Source organism: Pipistrellus kuhlii, unplaced genomic scaffold (assembly GCF_014108245.1).
Source record: "Pipistrellus kuhlii isolate mPipKuh1 unplaced genomic scaffold, mPipKuh1.p scaffold_m20_p_39, whole genome shotgun sequence".
NCBI classification, from domain to species: Eukaryota; Metazoa; Chordata; class Mammalia; order Chiroptera; family Vespertilionidae; genus Pipistrellus; species Pipistrellus kuhlii.
This window is the reverse complement of record NW_023425539.1, coordinates 3,485,455-3,505,023: the sequence shown is the minus strand read 5'-3', so window position 1 is coordinate 3,505,023 and position 19,569 is coordinate 3,485,455. Positions and strand designations below refer to the sequence as shown.

Below are 19,569 nucleotides of genomic sequence, written 5' to 3'. Positions count from 1 at the left end.
GAGCCCGCTCGGAGGAAATAAAAGGGGAGCGGGAAGGACTAGGGTTAGATTTAAGGCAGCACTTTCTCCCGGGGGTGATAATGGGGCCTTTTAGTCAGTGACCAGGGAAGGATGTGGATTCACCCAACTTCCCCCCACTTCTGAGGCCACTGCGAGTCCATCCAGCCTCCAGTCCCGCTGGCTCGGGCCTGAGTGGAGGACAGGAGGGACCATTGACTTTGCCAAGTCCCCACCGTTCAGATAGGATACCCTTTTCCTGGGTCGCCCTCCTGGGGTCTCTGGGGAGGGTGAGGACACGCCGGCTCCAGAGCCCTGGGGGGAGAAGCAGTAGTCGTGGCATCTCTTGCAACACACTCCCTGCCAAATTGATTCAAATTGGCTTGGATATGAACATATGATTAAAGGAGCGGCGTGATTCATTTATCAGGAGAGATTAAAGAGCAGCATCTGCGCAGCCTAGCTGGGGGACAATTAAGGAGCAAATCGCTAAGTGTCTGTGCCACCAGGCATAGGGGCGGGGCATGGGGGGAAGGACAACTGGTATCATTTGCCAAGAGGACACAGGACAGAAGGGGGTAGTCGGTGGGGGAGGGGGAGGGTCACTTCATGCTGCTGTTGTCTCCATGCAGCGTGGGGGGCCTCACCGAGCTTTGGTCCTCGCCCAAGGCCTCTTGTCCAAGAGTCAGAGCGATCCTGAGGGGCTGAGATTAGAGGGGAGGATCTATTGAGATGGCTTTGAACTTGGCCCAGGGACAGATTTGTGATCAGTTTGTGGGAATCACAACTTAGGGACCAGAGTTACTTCGAGGAGCAGGTGAGGGCAGGAGCTTGCGGGGTGCTGAAGGCGCACCCACAATGCAGCAGGGCCTTGATGCTCCTGCAGGCCCCTGGGCTCCCCCAGGGAACTGGTGCTCAGGGGATCGCCTCCGTCCCAGCCCGGAGCCCAGCACCCTGGCCAAGAAGCTTTGCTAGAGCTCGGAGAAGCACTGGTCATGTGTTTCCCCCCACGTCTCTATCCTTGCCTCAGTCTTTGCTCGAGTTCTTTCTTCTGCGCATACTTGTCCCAGCAATAAATATCTACCTGTGGAGATGCTATTCTTGCTTCCCACCCCAGCTCAAATACCAGCTCCTTTTGCTTTTTAAAATATATTTTTACCGATTTCAGAGAGGAAGGGAGAGGGAGATAGAAACACCGATGGTGAGAAAGAATCATTGATCACCTTCCCCCTGCACACCCCGCACTGGGGATTGAGTCGGCAACCCGGGCATGTGCCCTGACGGGAATGGAATGGTGACCTCCAGGTTCATAGGTAGATGTTCAACCTCTGAGCCATGCTAGCTGGGCAAATACCACCTCCTTTTATTTTTTAAAATACATTTTATTGATTTTTTATAGAGAGGAAGGGAGTGGGATAGAGAGTCAGAAACATCGATGAGAGAGAAACATCGATCAGCTGCCTCTGCACACTCCCCACTGGGGATGTGCCCACAACCAGCGTACATGCCCTTGACTGGAATCGAACCTGGGACCCTTTAGTCCGCAGGCCAATGCTCTACCCACTGAGCCAAACCAGTTAGAGCTACCACCTCCTTTTAGAAACCTTCCTAATGCTTCCACCTCCTCAGTGAGTGTCTCTGCTCATAATATGCTCAAAGCAACTCTTTGTCCTATTACATCTAGCCCTAATTCATGAGCCCCTAGAGGACAAACACCATGACTTGCTCCTCTCTATTCACCCAGAGCTTGCACATATTGGCAAGTGCAGTACATACTAGTATTTTGGGTCTAACTTCTCAGTTAGAATATCTGCTTTCAGAAAGAGTATCATCCATCGCCAGCACTTACAATAGTGCCTAGACCCATGGTTGGCAAACAGCGGCTCTCGTGCCACATGCGGCTCTTTGGCCCCTTGAGTGTGGCTCTTCCACAAAATACCATGGCCTGGGCGAGTCTATGTTGAAGAAGTGGTGTTAGAAGAAGTTTAAGTTTAAAACATTTGGCTCCCAAAAGAAATTTCGATCGTTGTACTGTTGATATTTGGCTCTAATGAGTTTGCCAACCACTGACCTAGACTACAGCAAGCAGTTATGAAATATTTGTTGAGTGGATGGATAATATAATTGACTGTTAGAGTCAATTAATAAATGAATAATGTCCTGAAACTGGTTTGGCTCAATGGATAGAGCGTCGGCTTGGTTACTGAAAGGTCCCGGGTTCGATTCCGGTCACGGGCATGTACCTTGGTTGCGGGCATATCCCCAGTAGGGGGTGTGCAAGAGGCAGCTGATCGATGACTCTCTCTCATCGATGTTTCTCTCTCTCTCCCTTCCTCTCTGTAAAAATCAATAAAATATATTAAAAAAAAATAAAATAAATGAATAATGTAAGTTTTCTGACTCAAATGAAGCCCTCTGTCCCAGGCCAGGCTATTGAAGATTGATGCTGGACTTCCCAGTTAACCAGAGACTGGGTCCATGAGTGAGAACAGAATTGGGATCTTGTCTGTAGGTGGCAGGGTCTTTGTCATACTAGTTCCTGAGAACAAAAAATGTACCAAGGTCTATGCAAACAGGAGTAAGAGATGTGATGGAACTGAACATGAGGAACCAGTCGTTTAAGAAAAAAGCATATAAAAAATAACTTTTACTACCTTCTCTGTTCAACCCTGGGGGGAAGTGCAGAGAGGCAGTCTCAAGTTTGAGAGGGATCCATTTTACAGTTCTCTCCCACTGGTTTTGGGGGAGACTTTTCTCCCCCCTTCTCTTTCTTGACCCTTTCTAGGTAGCTCATGTCACTGGAACCTCAGCATTAGAGAGAGCTGTCTGATACTCTTTCCTGCTTACCTGTCCAGACCAGGGGAGCCAGATCAACCAGCTGTACAAACCTGTCATGGGTGCAGGGATTATAACCGGTCACATTACAGAAGGTAGAGGAGGAGGAGGAGGATTATAACTGGTCGCATTTCAGAAGGTATAAAAGGAGGAGGCTCATAAGTGGTCACATTACAGAAAGTAGAGGAGGAGGAGTAATCCATTTTCTTCTAGTCCTTCTGCAGGAACTGCTTCTTGGCTTCAGTGAGGAGACCACATGTCAACCAGGGCAGAAGGCAGAGACACTGGAAGCCCCAGCCTGCTCAGACTGCCCTGTGGTCCACGGGGCTGGACAGAGTTCTGCCAAGTTTTGAGCAAAAAGTCTTCTTTGGAATGACCGACATGAAATTTTAAAAATTCTAATACAAAGGGTTTGTATTCCTTAACAACAACAAAGCGTTAGAGCAGGCAGGATCTCTGCACTTGGTGAGGCTTAACAGAGGGACCTCAGCATGTCCAAGCAGAGGCCAGAGGAGGAGGCGGCCTAGGAGCTGTGCCAACCTCAATCACAACGCACAGGCTCTTCAAATGACAGGTGGGCTTGCATCTCCGTGGACCGATCCTCTCTGCCCTGCCTGCCCCAAAGGACCTGCCAAGCTCTCCGAGCGGCCCTGGTCTGAATGGTCTGAGGTGGGAGACGCCCCCAGGTCCCCACCAGAATCCCGACTCCGCTACCCCATGGAACAGGCAGAAAAACGGGCAGAGCCAGGAGGAAAAGGACGTTTATTTCCATACATCAGGTAATCAGGGAAGAGAGAGAGCACAGCCCAAATGAATACAAACCAATTGCAGGAGAGGAGAGGGGATAGCAGATGGCAGCGGCGCCGGGCGCTGCCCTTGGGCCCCCGAGTTTGGTGATGTCGGAGGGATGACCTTTCGGGCCGGGGCTAGGACTGTCAGGCCGCATGTTGTCAAGTCTAGGAGAAGTGTGTGTGTGTTTCGGGGTGAGGTGGGGGGACAGGGTGATTGGGAGAAAAATGACGTAGGCTCAGGACACAGGGTGAGGACCCGTGTCTAATACGTATCAGGACTGACCAACACTTGCAGCTTTAGTTTTTCTGATCACAAGTCCTCGACCCAAAGGCCTTCCCTCTCAGGTTGAGCTTCTGGCCCAGGCAGCTTGGACAGAGCGGGAGGGAGACGGTGCTTGGTTAGGCCCCAAACTGGCGTAGGCGGAATGGGTTTTCTTTTAAATAGGTCATCATTGCACTTAACACACTGACGAGCTCACGGGGAGGAGGGGCTGGATGTCCCAGATGGTACAAATGCACCCCTGTCTATGTGGGTTTGCCCAGTCCAAACCCAAAGCACCTGGAGGCTCTGCTCAGCCGTCTCTCCAGCTGCGCAGAGAAAGGGCTGCTCTCCGAACTGAACACGGAGACGGGATTCCCCCAGTCTTCCCGGGGCCCCAGCTGTCGCGCTCGGGGATGCAGCTGTGATGGAGAGGTTGGGTATTTAAATTAAAAAGTAAAAAGACAGCAGGCACTGAGAAGGGAAAGCCCTCGCCCCAAGCCAGGGGGAAGGAATCGCTGTTCCAGCCCCCAACTCCGCCCCACGGACCCAGCAACCGAGAATTGTCCCCGTAGGCGAGCTGTCCACCGTCCCTGAGCAGAGAGGGCTGAGATGGAGGTCGACTTGCTGGCTCCGTGCAGTGCTAAGCCACCTGCCACTGCCCACCGTGGCCCAAGGTCGAAGCCAAGAGGGTGGCATGTTGGAGGCGGAAGGAGCAAAAAGTTCTCTTATCAGAAACTCCTCTTCCCCCACCTCTTCCATGTGGAGACATCAGACCCCACAGCCTGACCCCAGAGGGTCAGGTGCGTCTCCTGCAGATCAGCAGTCGGGTGGGGAGACCTGCGCCCCGCTCTTCCTGGGAGAGGCGCCGTGGCGGCAGCAGCCCACGGGGTGGGGGGCTACGCGTCGGTCTCCGCTGGCTTGGCCTCTGTGTCGCTGTCACTCGGGTAGCTGTGGGAGTGTCGGGGCCTGGAGGTGCTGTCAACAGGGTCGTGCTCTTCATCTGACCGGTCAGGGGGAAGGGACTTCCAGTAGCTGGTGGGGCTGCAGGGAGAGAGGAATGAGGTCACAGAGGAATGATATTCCTAATCTCCAGCACCACAGCCTTTAGTCCTGGGGAGAACCCCCCAACCCCACCCCAAAGCTGTCACAGCCCTCCCCGAAAGCCACACATGGATTCCCTGGCTTCCCCAGGTCTTCAAGAGTAGCAAGAGAAAGGAGCACATGGTCTTGACTCTTAAAACTTGGAAAACTCCAAGGAGACCGTTGCCGTAGAGCAGTGGGTCTCACTCAGACTTGATGCCTAAGAACCAGCTGCTGATTCCTGGGCCCTTCCCCTGAGAAATTCTGATTTGCTAGCTCTTGGGTGGGACCTAGGAATTCTGCATTTCCAACTCCCTTTCCAGAAGACTCTGGTGCTGGCAGTCCATGGACCACACGGATGTGGAGGCTAAAGGTCTGGCGATCACATGACTACAGCTTGTCTCAGGTAGAGTTAACCCTGAAAAGATTCCAAGAAGGAGGGCCTTTACCCACTGAACACACCCAGATCCGAGCCCTTTCTGCTATCAGGTTTTCCTGAGGCCTGTGAGGATGTCTGCCCTTGACCATGGCATCATCGACCTATTATACCATAAGGAATGGAGACTCAGGATGTAGAAGCTGGCAAGACCTCTGTCTCAGGGTGGCACAGATGTCCCTCTCTTGGTACCATAACCCAACCCCAGAGAGCTTTCATCGGGCCACTGAGAGCCTCCCCCTATATCCGCCCCCACCAAGATGTGGACAGCATCACCCTGGATGGAGCAGGCTCAGGGCACCCAGCAAGGATGGAACCCCATCTTCCAGGTCCAGTATCCTTTTCTTTCTTTCCCAAAGCCTTCCCCTACCCCACCCCCCACCTCCACTGCCTCTGCCAGTGCAAGGGCACTATAATTTCAACCTTCTTGGAGAAAATGCAGCTCAGCATGGCTTCACCCCTACCAGTGCCCTGCACCCAGCGGGTCCCTGCCCTGCCTCCAGGTCCTGGAGAGCTGCCACTGGGCTGAACCGGACTTGTGATCTCGCTGCCTAAGACTCTCAGAATCTGAGGAGGGGCCTGGTTTACCAGTCCTTGCAAAGCTCTACCCCCAAACCAAAGGAGCAAGCAGCAGCTCTGCATGGATGAACTGCATTCGGTGGCGAAGAACGGATTTGGCCACGGAGGACTTCCTGTGAGTGAGACGCTCTCCTGGGCGCTCTGGATATGCTATGCTATCGTCACAACAACCCCTGCAAAGCCACGAGGAAGCTGGTTCAAAGACATGGAGCCTCTAGCCCAAGGTCACACAGCCAGTGTGTGAATCTCAGCCTGGGACGCTGAGGACGACCTCAAAGCCTTGCCACTAGATCGGGTGACCCACGGAGAAAACAAGACCAAACCGACTTCTCCCGCTGGGGGGGTGAGAGCCCGGGGGTTGTGTAAAGCCAGGGCTCGCGCTCTCTCTCTCTCTCTCTCTCTCTCTCTCTCTCTCTCTCTCTCTCTCTCTATCCCTCCCTGGGGAGAAGGAACAGCCTGATAAAATACATGTTCAATTATGCAAAGTGGCTCAGGAATGGGGCAGTCCGCTTAATAGTTATCGTATTTCTCATGAATGAATTACCATTTTTAACGGAATCACAATAGCACAAAACACATTTAATACAAACTAGCCTGCACACAAATGAGTCTTACGGTGATGGGCCACAGGCACTTAAGGACTCTGGGGTGTCTCAGGGACAAAATGATAAAGGCCAATGATGACTACGCAACGTAGAAAAAAAAATAAAAATAACCCCCTGGGGTTATTTTAGTGTTTGGGTTGCTTGAATTCTAAATTAGTGGGTTTTATTTTCATTTTTTTTTAAAGACACAATTTCTGGGCATCCAATGCTAAGGTCTGCTGCTAGGCAAAGGAAGGACCGGCTTTGTGAAAAGGCAGTGGGGTTATTTGTGGGCAGAGGTGGGGGCTGACATCCGGATGCTCACTGGGTGCTGCTGGAGAGCCTGGGGTGCTCCTTCCCACTCTCACCTCTTCTCAGAGGGTGCTGCAGCCCCCACCCCCACACTGCCGTGCGGGCCAGGCAGACCCTGGCAAAATGACAGCCAGGTTTCAACACTGTTCCACCCGATTGCTGGTGTGTGTGTTTGTGTGTGTGTGTGTGTGTGTGTGTGTGTGTGTGTGTAAACTCCACGCCTCTCATCCCTGCTCTGTGGGGCCACAAGACCCCCTGGCTCCTACCCTGGGTGCCCTTTAGCCAGTCTCCTCCGTGGCTTGTGGGGCCACAGCTGCCAGAGAGCCTACAGCAGGCAGCCAGCCCCCTCCCCGGGGCAAGAGTCAGGGCTGGCAATTTGAACATTTTAACCAAATTGTTTAAAAAGCTTTCCTCCTCACAAGCCACTGTCTCCTGCTCAACGCTGTCACAAACAATTTGGTACATAAGCTAATTCCTGCTGGGCGAGCCCGGGCGGCAGCCTCCTCCCCTCGCCTTTGGATGCATTCGTGTTCTGAATCCTCGCTGGTCCCCGTCACCGCCAGATGGAAGCTAAGCCCCCACCCTGCCCCGCTCCCACTCTTGGCAGTTTATCCACCCAAAGCCAGGACATGCCGAGTCCGACCAGGTCCTCCCTCGCCTGGCCCTGGCCTCGCGGCTCTGTATTGGTTGGCGGGCTGGTGGCTCGGTGCCCGCTCTCCTGCAGCGAACACAGTCCTCCGTAGAGGTGGTGGCGGGTAGGGTTTCAGAACGACTCCTGTGTTCCCGACGGACACGAGGAGCCGCGCTGGCGGCTGGGGGGAAGGAGCAGGTTTTCTGTGCTTTTGTTCTGGGGAGTCGGGTGTTTTGGCTGTGGAGTCGAGGGCGACGATGGGCTGAGAGCACCCACCAGAGTCTGAAATCCACGCTGTTGGCCAGTGTGGGACGGCCTCCCTCTTCAGGGGCAGTGCTCAGAGGGGCCTGGCCTTCGCTGCTTTCCTCACCTCTCTCCCCACAGGGCGGCTGAGGGGGCAGGCCTATTAGGACTCCTGTCCTTCCTGGATATGGAGCTGTCATGGCTCCTCCCTGCAACCGAGACACTCAGAGCACCTACAACCGCCTGCCACTGGGGGACGCGACAGCAGTGCTGAGCCCAACGGCTTGGTTTCAGAGCAGTCCAGGGCCCAAGGAATCTGAGTTGGCTACGAGCCTGGTTGGGTTCAAGTTCCATCTTTCCCATCCCATCCCTCCCAATCCCATCCCATCGCCCATCTCCATTCACTTCCACTTGCTCCGTTCCTTAAAACCAAGCTTGGTCCCTCCGACATACAAGGGACAAAGTCAGCGTGCTCGTCAGCTGCTCCCCTGCATGAGCCCACACGCATGCGCCGGTGTGTGTTAGTCCGTGCACCCAGGAAACAAACGCCGGGCCTCAGGGGGCCGCGCTCTGGGGCCAGGCCTCCCGGGAAGCAGCAAGCTCGCCCTGGGAGGGAGCCATGCCGGAACCGGCTTCACGCAGGCAGGGTGATCCGAATGTCACCACCCGCCAGGGGAACGAAGGGGCAACAATGGGATTCCAATGAGTCAGCCTCTGCCTTCCTTCCGAGGGGGGGGGTGTGTGTGGGCAGAGAGGGCCTGACTGCCGGCTCTCCCTCCCCACAGGGAGAGGACAGGGGAGGCGGGAAAGCCGGGAAGGGGCTGTCACTCAGCAGCTGCTAATTTTTACTCATTAAAACTTCACACAAGGAGAGCGGAGATGAGGTGACGCCCATGCGTGGGCTTCGGGTGGGGGGAGAGCCAGGCATCTCCGGGTCTGCCGCAGGGTGCAGAACCATGGGGGTGGGAGTGCGCCTTGCACTCCTCGGCTTGAGATCCAGGATCTCAATGCCAGGGAGGAAGGTGGCATTGCAGGGCAGGGGATAGCTGAGCAAAAGGCCCCATGAGAGCTGGTGGCCACGAATGCACCCATCCAGACCAGGGGTCAGCCAGGGTGGGCCTAGCCTGTGGGGGCCACAGACGAGAGGCGTGCTGCCCAGTAAACACATGGCCCATGTGCCCTGCCTTGGGCTGTTAAAAGACACGTTGAATAGCCTCCATTCAGATCCTGGCACTATCACCTCCTGGCTGCGTGACCTTGGCAAGCGACTGAACTTCCCTGAGCCCCGGCTTCCTCGTCTATAACATAGGGCTAATCAGACCTTTACTATGGGGTTAGTGGGAGGATTAAGTGAATAAAACGTGCAAGGTGCCTGGGAGGGTGCCTGACCAGGGAAGGAAGGACACGGTAAGCGGGAGCTGTGATTGGCATCGTCTGCACGATCCGCCGATGGGCTCAGGGCTCCCAATGAGTAACCAGCTGAGCGGGCCTCTGCTCTCCGGGCGGCCGGGAGGCCCTCCAAGGCCAGGCCTGCCGGCGGGGAACGCAGGGGGGCCTGGGTGGCGGCGGGAGCACGTTAGTTCACACCGAGGGGCACACGCCATGCTGCACTCCACGCCAGGTGCCACCTACTGCTCTAGTCGCTCTCGGGCCGGTACAGGTACCGCATCATCAGGCTGTCCACCTCCTTCTTACGCTTCTTCTCCTCCTTCCGAGACGGCGGGGGCGCCTGCCCCGCCTCCTCGCTGTCCGCGGCGGGCCCCTTCTTCACGCTGGAGCGGCTGTGGCCCGAGACCGTGGAGCCACTGGACGATGAGGACTCCGACTCGGACTCCTCCGCTCTCTTTCTCCTCGACTTGGACTTCTTCTTGCTCTTTCTCGAGCGCCCCTTCTTCCGCCGCCGCCTGTGCTCCGAGGAGTCCTCGGAGCTGGAGCTGGAGCTGGCGCTGGAGCTGGAGCGGCTCCTTCTCTTGCTCCGGCTCTTGCGGCGGCTGCGGGACCGGGACCGGGAGACATCGGCCGCGGAGGCGGAGCGGCGGATGCTGGCGGCCGGCTCGGGGGACCCCAGCTGGGCGCTCCGGGCGCTCCGGATGCTCTTGCGGTCCTCCTCCGAGTCGGGCTCCAGGCTGGTCCGCTGGAACGGGACGGGCTTGTAGCTCAGCACCTCGTTGATGGCGGCCTCCAGGTCCGGGTCCAGGTAGGAGTGCCGGCTGGCGGAGCGGATGCCGGAGCCCAGAGGCTCCTCCGCGGCGGCGGTGGAGGAGGCGCGTGGCGGCGGCACCGACAGGCTGCGGGCCAGCGACGGCGGGCCGTACTGGGAGGGCGCCTCGCTCAGGGCCACGCTGGCCCCGTCGTCCCACTCCTCCAGGCAGCCCCGGCCCAGGGACAGGCGGGAGTCGGGGCTGTCCCGGCCGAGGCCCGAGGCCCGGCTCCAGGAAGGGCTGAAGGCCCCGGGCAGGCCGTCCAGCCGGGAGGCGCTGCGGCGGGAGCTGGGCGAGCCCGACAGGGAGACGCTCACGGAGGAGCGGGCGCCGTCCTCGCCCGCGCCGCCCCGCGTGGCCGAGGAGGCCCGGCTGACGGGCGCGGAGACGGTGGAGGCCCCGTCGAAGTCGGAGCCCCACCGCTTCTCCAGCCCCCGGCTGGCACGGCCCCCGACCTCGGAGAAGACGGAGCCGCGCGCCTCCGGCTGCCCCCGGGGGCCCGGGCGGGCCTTCCGCGGGGGCCGCTCGGGGGAGGCGGGCCGCTCGCTCAGGGTGCTGAAGAGGGACTCCGCGTCCCCCGTGCCCCCGATGGAGTCCTTCAGGGCGAGCCTCTTCCGGTAGCTCAGGGAGCTCAGGGCCGAGGCCGGCCGCTCCTCCGCCCCCTTGCCCTCCTTCCCCTCCTTCCCGGGGGCGCAGAGGGCCGTTCTGAGGGAGGAGGTGCGGCCAGGGAAGAGAGAACCCATAGTGGATTAGGGGCACAAGGGGAGAATGAGAGAGAGAGAGAGAGAGAGAGAGAGAGAGAGAGAGAGAGAGAGAGAGAGAGAGAGAGAGAGGCATTAAACCCAGCGAATGCAGACACGAGGGGAGGGAGGAGGGAGGAGGAGGAGGAGAGAAACCGGCAGCAGCCCTGGCAAAGTGGCGGCGGGAGCGTCGGGAGGAAATGAAGCAAAATAATTTGCGTCAGTGAAAATAGCTTCATGGAGAATGTCATGTAAATTAGACTATTGTTCTATTTCATCACTTTTCCCCCTCTAAAACGTTTAGTTCAATTTATTTCATTGTCAACTACCTGGAGCCTCGTGCCACGCCGAGGTGAATGGCAGCGGGGCGGGGAAGGCGGTGTTATCTGCAATAACAAAATGCTGCTCGGCCTCATCAATTAAATCAATTAGAGGGGGCCGCGGGGCGCTGGTGGCCAGGGGCCGGGCTTGGGAAGGGGCCTCCGGAGAGAGCCGGAGGAGAAGAGGGATTCCTTTCTCTGCCCAGCCCACCTGCTGTCTCGGAAGCAGGTGGGATGAGCCGGCTCTGAGTTGGGGAGGAGGGGGGAAGTGGGCACAGGGAGGGCGGGAGCAGAGGGCGGCTCTCCCTGCTGCCATGCTGGCTGGCAGGTGAGGGACGGGGAAGGCAGACCCCCTGGACACCAGAAGTAGTTGTCTGACCAGGAGACTGTGAATGGGCTAGAAAATAGGGGAGCAAGCCTCCTGCCCCCCACCATGGGCGTGAACAGAAGCATGGGGTGGGGGTGGGGGCAGTAAAAAGGCCAGAGGAAGGAGAGAATGCACAGAGAAAGAGGGCCCTGTGTAGCTATGGCAGGGGAGGCAGGACCGGTGTCTTTGCTGCAGCTGCTCCTGTTAAGCCCTCTGCCGGCCCCCAGACTATCGGGCAGTTCCGTCCACATTTGTTGGAAGAGTAAGTGGGGATGAAGTTAAACCTACACTAACAATTTTTAACAATTTGTTACATCGCGGGACAAATCGTTAAAAATAGGGATTGTCCCGCCAAAAGCGGGACGTCTGGTCGCCTTAACCTACACCAAAACAAAGCCCGGGTAGGAAAGGACTGCCTGGGAGTAATAAGGGCACCACAGACCCTGACTACGAAGACGCCCAGCCTCCTGTGCTCATTCCAGCCGCGGGGGCCGCCGAGGCCCCTCGCCCTCATGCCACGCTGGGGAGGCGTGAGGCCAGCCTCTCGGGGGCGGACGAAGGCATGCTGCTCACCCGGCCCGGGGCACGGCTGGCGTTTCCTCCCCGCCCGGGGCCCCTTGCTCACCTGGAGCTCTTCAAGCTGCCGTCCTCGGAAGTTGCCTTGGAGGAGGGCCCCTTGTTTTTCGACAACCACGACTTGACCCCGTCGACCCGGTCCTCCAGCTCCGAGTCCACATCCGAGTCGCCCTCGCTATGGGAGGAGCAGCAGAGGGGTAGGTGAGGCTGGGGGGGCAGCGGGTGTGTCTTGGGGGGGTGGGGGGGCGGTGGGATGCAGGCTGGCATGCGCATCGGTGAGTCAGAGAGAACAGAGAGGTTAGCCAGAGCGCGCCGATCATCAGAACCCTGGCCCCTCGCGGCGGCCACCACGACCCTCAGAGCTCGGGGGCACCTCCGTTCCCCTCCGTGTGACGGCTCAGCAAACCAGCCCAGGAAAGAGACCATCCATCCGTCAGTCACACCGGAAGGGCTGCTCTTGGTTGTGAAGAGGAGTCCTGGGCCCGTCAGTTACTCCTGGAGGCCTATGCTGCTATTTCTTATCTGCCCACTCCCCAAAATGCGGCGTAGGCTGCTGTAATGTTCCACGCCTTCATTGCAAGAGCTGGGCTGCTGGCCATGAGGCAGGAAAGAGAAGGGATTCTTTGTGACTGTAAGCTGCCTTGAACCTGGGGTCTCCTGAGCTGATGGCAATGCTACATGGGGCCCTCGAGGCCATATCCCAGACTCATCCGAGACTGCCTTAGGAAACAAAGGAAAAAGAGGGGACAGCAGCATTTCCCAAGGAGCTGGCGGCAACTCCAGGATTTAAGTTGCACCCTGGTGGTCCAGGTGGGCCCAGAAAGTCCCAGGCCAGGGCCCTGTCTCCCCACATCTCCTCTCCCGCCCCTCAAACAGCCTCTAGCGCGTGCCCCTCAGCGCTTCTGCTGGCCAAGCTGGCCGGGGCCCTCTCTGTTTGCAGGAAAGCCCAGACGAGTCGAATTCTGAGGCTGGAGTCACGGTGACCCCTCACAGAGCAGCAGGGGCTTAGAGACCGCCTCTGAGTGGGAACGCTTCTAGGATTCTGCGAAATGCCTGCCTGTCACGTTCCCCTGCTAGGGATATGCCAGGATTTCTCCTTGATATAAATTTCCTTTCATCTGTGTCAACAGGAGCAGCCCTGTTCCTGAATTATGTTCCTGAATAAATAGCCACACAGGCAGGCATGTGTGCGTGTGCATGCATGCGTGTACACATACACGTATACACTCTCTCTCTCTCTCTCTCTCTCTCTCTCTCTCTCACACACACACACACACACACACACACACGAAACCACCAGATTCTATTCTGGGGACTGTGAGACAGCATGACCCGTGGGGAGGGAAATAAAAAGGCCTATTTTATGGGCTCCCGTCAAATACAGAATTATAACAAAGACGAGGCTGGCAGATGCCCCGGGTAAACAGGAGTTTAGCAGACAGCCCCGAAACCGCTAATGCAAGCCCCGTGCCCGTCCGAGCCCAGCAGATTTACTGTTGGTGCAGGGGCCCCACGGAATGCCAATACCGCCTGATTTATACGCCCGCGCGGAAAGCCTCCTCCTCCGGCCTCGCAGCCGGTAATTTATCACCGCCGTTCATAACCATATTGATTGCCTTTAGAAAGGAGGTGCTGTATGCATCGCAAAATCTATGTCTACATGTTAAAAGCGTTTCTGTATAAATCTCCCTTAATACCGCGCTGTTTACTGCTTTCATTAAGGTTATGGCAATAACAACTGTATCTCTAAGTAAATCGAAACATTATTTTTCTGCCCGCCTTAGCACGCTCGCTCGATACCGTGGAGCTGAGGCCCAGAGCTGCTGGAGGAAGGAGCCACATCACCTTGCGGCCATCAGCGGGAACCCAGCCCGGACTGCGTGCCCTTGTGTGCCTGCGTGAGTGCCCGCTGGGGTGTGTGTGTGTGTGTGGGTGTGTGTGTGTGTGTAAGCAGGTGTGTGTGTGTGTGTGTAAGCACCCATGTGTTGTGCTGTGCCTGGCCATGATTTAGAATATGATCTTAAATGCTCATTTTATCAGTCCTTGAAGCTCCTACAGCCCAAGGATGGCGGGGCTGCTACCCACAGGGGCCAGACGCCATGGGCCCAGAATATGAATGTTCCTCCTCGCATTCGGAGGACGCGACGGTGGAGACGCTGGCCTGCCTGCCCGCCCTCGCCTTCCCTGTAGTTTCCAGCATATAGATGATGTTTGGGCTCTTTTCCTTAAATAATCAAGCCCGTAAACAAACTCCGGGGGCAGGCAGGCTCAGGGGGCAGCTGAAATTTTAAATGGTTGGAATTAAACCTCGTGTCAAATACAATTTATGTCCGGGCTCATGTGCTATTAGTTAACTGGGAGCCGAATCGCGGGGGAACAAACAAACGGAGACAGAACGGCGGGGGATATTAATTGTGTGTGACAACCGGGCTCCAGCGGCCCTCTATCACTGTTACACACTATTACATTTATCATTAGCTCACGGAGCCCTCTGCGCTGCCGCCAGCCCGCCCTGGCTGGGGCAGGAGGCCTGCCAGGCGAGAGGGAGTGGGGGAGCAGACCCAACGCCTCGCTCAAAGAACCGTCTCCTCCATAACAGCCCGGCTCAACTCGGCGGAGGGTCCCCCGGGCCCGCCCAGAGGCCTGCGCATCTGCACCTGCCGTGCGGCTCCCGCCCGGAGCGAAGGGAAGGACGAGCGGGTGGACTTGCTGGGCTTCCTGCCACCAGCCCCAAGGCTCAGGGCCTCCCTCTGCCCCGTGAGCCCGCAGGGACTAAAGCAAACACATCTGGCCACGCTCCCTCCCCAGCACAGCAGAGTGGCCGTGATTAGCTGCCTGAATGCTTTCTCCAAACAAGCGGCTGCCAGACACCCCTCACCTCCTGCCCTTGTCTGCCAACGGAGGTGCCAGACCTTTCAAAACGAAACACACCCGCTCCTCTCAGGCGGCCCAGGCTCCACAGGAGCCCGAGGATGTGGACAAGTCCATCCCAAACAGACTTTCTCCCAGAGAGATCGGCTTGGTTTCCGAGAGGGGAGAGGGCTGGAGCTCAGGAAGGCGGAACTGTGGGTACCACCTCCCGAGGCTGAGCTCTCCTCGCTGATGGAGCCCCCATCCTGCCCGCCAGGGCGGGCGGGCGAGCGGGCGAGCCTTCCTGGGGGAGCGCACCTCATTGCCACCCCAGCCTGCCGCCCTGCCCTCCCCCCCAGGTCAGAGTCAGCAGTGTTAGCGTGAGAGCCTAGCTCAGAGGAGAGGCGAGAGGCTGTGTGTCCCCATGCGTCATGCAGCAGGCCAATGGGGGGCCCGTGTTAGGGCGGTTAGACACCACGCCGGGAGAGGCAGAGAGCGCATGCGCTCCAGTCCTCACGGTTTATTTTTTCTTTTCTGATATTTTGTCACCATGTCCTGCAAACTGGAAACAGAAAGAAGGTGGTGGGCAGGGGACCAGAAGAAGACCAAAAAAAAATCAAAAAAAAAAAAAAATCAGCAGACAAACCAAGGTGGTCCCCTCAGCCGAGGACCCCCTCTTTCCTCAGCAAGAGGCGGCCTTGGCTGGCCGAGCCCTGAGGGCAGGAGGAGTGACAGAGCTGCCCTCGGCGGGCGGTCTGGGCACCTTCCCCCTGACACAGAGGAGCAGGCCCCCCGCGGCCGGCCGGCCGGCAGGATGCGGCCCGGGCCCTCGGGCAGGGAGGGGGCAGCGTTGGGGACTCTGCCCGGGCAGCCTCCGGAGCCTCCCCAGGGCCTGACCACGCCACACCCTGGACTGCCGGTCCGCCTGCCTCATGACTTCCTCCCCGGCCTGAGACCACAAATCTCTCTGTCTCTCTAAACCGTTCCTCGGGTGGGTTTTATGAGAGAAAACCTCTGGCACGGTAACAAGGCACCGCGGCCCTTAAATCTCCGCGCTCCCCAGAGCCGGGCAGGCGCCATCGGAAATGCAGCTAAACGGGGAAATAACTCATCCCAAACAGGCCGCGCCGGACAGCCAGGTCCGGGGGGCCTGGGGAGGGAGCACTGCGAGGATGAGGGGAGGAGTCTCACCCAGGCAGCACCCGTTCTGCCCTCGGCTGCTGCAGGGCAGGCCCGTGCTGGGGTCCGGCAGTGAGGGGAGGGAGGCCGGTGGCCTGGCCCAGAGGCGGTCGGGAGGGCCTCCCTCCGTGCCGCCTGCAGCTGCCCCAGGGGCCCCTCTCACCTGTTGATGAGGTCCTCGTTCTCGTCGCTCTCCATCTCATCCTCAATGGCGGCCTGCAGGTCCCCGATGCGCTTGAATGCCAGCTTTAGATCGGCCTGCAGGCTCTGGTTAGCAGCCTCCAGGCTCTGCAGGTCCATTTCCTGGGAGGGAACGCGGGGAGTCCCGTCCTCAGGAGGGCTGGTCTCTCGTCCAGCGGCCCCACAGAAAGCCTACTTCCAGGCTCGCCCGGCCAAGCAGGAGCCACATGGGTGCAAGTCTACAGGGCTTTTTATTTGTTTTGTTTTGGCTTTGGTATTGCTGGGCTGTTGCACCTAGTCTCGCCCGATGGAGACTCCAGGACCACCCTTGGCCTCTGGCCTGCCCTCGGGTCGTCCTGGACTGTCCTCTTTCCTCCTCCAATTCTCTAAACCACGGTTTCTTTGGCCAAAACCGGTTTGGCTCAGTGGTAGAGCATCGGTCTGCGGACTGAGGGGTCCCGGGTTCGATTCCGGTCAGGGGCATGTACATTGGTTGCAGGCACATCCCCGGTGAGGGGTGTGCAGGAGGCAGCTGGTCGATGTTTCTCTCTCATCAATGTTTCTAGCTCTCTGTCTCTCTCCCTTCCTCTCTGTAAAAATCAATAAAATATATTTTAAAAAATAAAAAAAATAAAAATAAACGACGGTTTCTTTGGATCCCTCCCCACCCCACGGGAGCTGCCGGCTTGGGGCCGCGGGTGGGGCGCCTCACCAGTTCGTGCTTCTTGCGGCTCGCCTCGGCCTCCTTCCGCGCCAGCTCGCCCATCTCCTCCTTGGTGTCCCGGAGCTGCCGCTGCAGCCGCTTGTTCTGCTCTTTCTCCCGGTTCTCGGCTGCTGCGCGCTGGTCCCGCTCCTCCGTCAGCTTCTCCATGTTCTCCTTGAGCCGGCTGGCCAGGCTCTGGACAGGGAGGCGGGGAGAGGGGCCCGTCAGCCAGGCAGAGAGAGGGCCGTGGCGGACGGAACTCCGGAGTCGGGAGGCCTGGCGTCCACTCCGGCTCCCAACACTCACTGGTGGGCAAGCAACTAACGCCCTGGGAGGCAGCCTCCTTTTCTGTAAAACGGGAGAATAACACCTAGTCCCTCTGGGTTGTTTGTTTCAGGACCGAGGAAGGTAAAGTAGGGGAAGGCACTCTGGAAGCTGACAGGTGCCAGCAGCATCATTCTCTCTCTCTCTCTTTTTAAAATTTCTTTATTGATTAAAGTATCACGTTTGTCCTCTCCCCCCATTCCTATTCCCCACCCCCTGTTGTCCTTGACCACTGGTTAGGCTCATATGTGTGCACACAAGTCCTCTGGTTGATCTCTCCCCTTTGTTCTCGCTACCAAGGGCTGCCTACCCTGCGCCCGTCCACACGGACACCACGTGTGGGGCCTCCGAGAGCAGCGGGCTTCCCTCAGAGACCCGGAACCCAGAAGCACCAGAAGCTGCCTCCTGAGCCCAGAGGTCAATGGCTTTGCTGAGAATCCCCAGCTTAGGAGGAGGCTTAGCAGTCATCAGGTTCCCAGCACAAAGCCATCCCTCCAAGCCCGATGCATCGCTTCCCCCAGGAACATGAACCCATGGACTCCTGCCGGGCCTCAGGGTGCTGAGCAAGAGCTGGCCGGAGATCGGGCAGCGGGTGGGAGAAGGACCCCGGTTGCACCCTGTCTGCCGCGGGGCCGCCGCCTCTCAGCCCTCCTCTCGGTCCGTGTCTGTAAAATAACGGCGTGAGGCTCCATGATCTCTAAGGGCCGTTTGTGTTCACTATTCTGTGCGTCCAAACCACAATACTGCCTTTCAGAGCAGGAGGGGAAATGGAAGAGAGCTGAGGAAAGGGGCTGGGGCCCCCTGGGAAAGGAGACAAATACAGCAGGTCTGTCCCATATCCCCCAGACCAGGGCCTCTCGTCTGCCCTTGACAGCTTTGTGACCTGAGGCAGCCCACCTAACTCTTCCTGTATGTGAAGGCAGAACGTGAACTATGATTACGTCGCTTCTAACTCTCTCTAGCTCTCCTGCGGGCTGTGACCCCATCGCGGGAGGTTCAGCCATAGTCTCCTTCCTAGGTCAAGGGCACCCTCCATGCCCACCGCCAGCCCCACGGCCACTGTTTCCATCCCCACCCTAGAGCCTGCTCCGTCGATGAGGGGTTGGTGGAAGGTGGAAGGGGTGCCCCGCAGCAGCCACACCGTGAACACGGTTCTCACGGAGAAATGCGGGTGCTCAGACATGTGTCTACAAGCTTGAGAAGGACGAGAAGGTAGACACAGGGCGAGAGGGGCGGAAACCCGGAGGGAGAATGCTGCCTGCCTCTTTCTTCCTACCCGCTCAGCCGGAAACGGAGGGAGCTGGAGCATGCTGCTCCGGGACATTGAACAGAAAGGATTGATGGAGATTACAGTTGAGAGGAAGGAGGGAGAGACAGAGAGAGAAAAGAAAAGAGGTGAACAGAAAAAGGAGTAGGGAAGAAAATGAAAAATAGAGAGAGGAGGAATGGGGGGGGGGGGGGGGAAAAAAAAAAAAACAACAGGAAGAGGGTAAGAAAGGGGAATGAGATTAGGGAGAAGAGAAATACAAGAGCAGAAGAATGGGGCCGAAACGGAGACGAATGATGCGAGGAGAAAAAGCAGCGGCGAGGAGTGGGAAGAAGTGAGGGGAAAAGGGAGTAAAAAAAAAAGGGAAGGGAGAGGAAGAGAGAGCCGCGAGAGGAGAGAACAGACTCCCGCCTCATAGAAGTGGCGCCGCTCGCTGCATATTTATGACCCTGCCGGAGAGCGAGCGAGCGCGGAGGGCCTGCGGGGGGAGCTCATGGTGGAGGAAAATATGAAGACGAAAAGCTAAGCTGCTCCGGTCCCTTGGCAGAAAGTAAGCACGGAAACAGAATGTAAAGCAGGCAGGCTGCGCGGTGCCCGGAGAACAGGCCGGGCGGGCAGGGGAGCAGGCGCCGCCCCTGTCAGCTGGCCTGGCAGCTTGGCAGCGGCCCTGAGGAGCATGCCCGGGTCTGCCCGGCCCTGCCCAGCACGTGTGGCTCCAGCCGCCTGGCCAGCGCCGCCTGGCCACTGCGGGCCGCGAGGAGTGGGCACCCACCTCCAGCCGCTTCACTTGGGTCCTTTCGAACTCCAGGCGCGTCTCCAGCTCTCGGATCTTCGCCTCCTGTCTGCTCACCAGGGACTTGTCCACCATGGACTGCTGTAGGAACTCCACTTGGCTCTGGAGGGCCTGGAGCTGGGGGTGGGAAGCAGGAGGAGAAGAAGGAACTGAGCCCACAAGGGAGGGGGGCAGAGTCTGGGGCTGGAAAGATCACCATGGTGACCAGAAGGCAGAGGGAGGAGGGAGGGAAAGGAGGGAGGGATGGCAGGGGAGGTGGAAGAATGGGGCTCTGAGCCAGAGGCATCCCCCACCTGGCCCAGCACTGGCACAGACTGAG

At 58.0% G+C, this 19,569-nt stretch overlaps 1 protein-coding gene across 15 annotated transcripts in view; it reads right to left on the bottom strand.

Annotated features, from left to right (window-relative positions):
• Positions 1-3,577: 3,577 nt before the first annotated feature.
• MYO18A (myosin XVIIIA) overlaps positions 3,578-19,569 on the bottom strand; it is a 103,741-nt gene continuing 87,749 nt past the window's right edge. For 10 of the 15 annotated variants that reach the window (XM_045571061.1, XM_045571064.1, XM_045571066.1 and 7 more), the window contains 7 exons: positions 19,230-19,367; positions 16,876-17,061; positions 16,147-16,286; positions 15,322-15,366; positions 12,004-12,129; positions 9,383-10,656; positions 4,790-4,926 (listed from right to left, as the gene is read on the bottom strand). In XM_045571061.1, coding sequence (XP_045427017.1) covers positions 9,387-10,656; positions 12,004-12,129; positions 15,322-15,366; positions 16,147-16,286; positions 16,876-17,061; positions 19,230-19,367 — 1,905 coding nt within the window. In that variant the 3' untranslated portion in view covers positions 4,790-4,926; positions 9,383-9,386. Of the gene's footprint in view, positions 4,927-9,382; positions 10,657-12,003; positions 12,130-15,321; positions 15,367-16,146; positions 16,287-16,875; positions 17,062-19,229; positions 19,368-19,569 lie in introns of all 15 variants that reach the window. The other 5 variants (XM_045571072.1, XM_045571073.1, XM_036408712.2 and 2 more) reach the window with 3 other exon arrangements.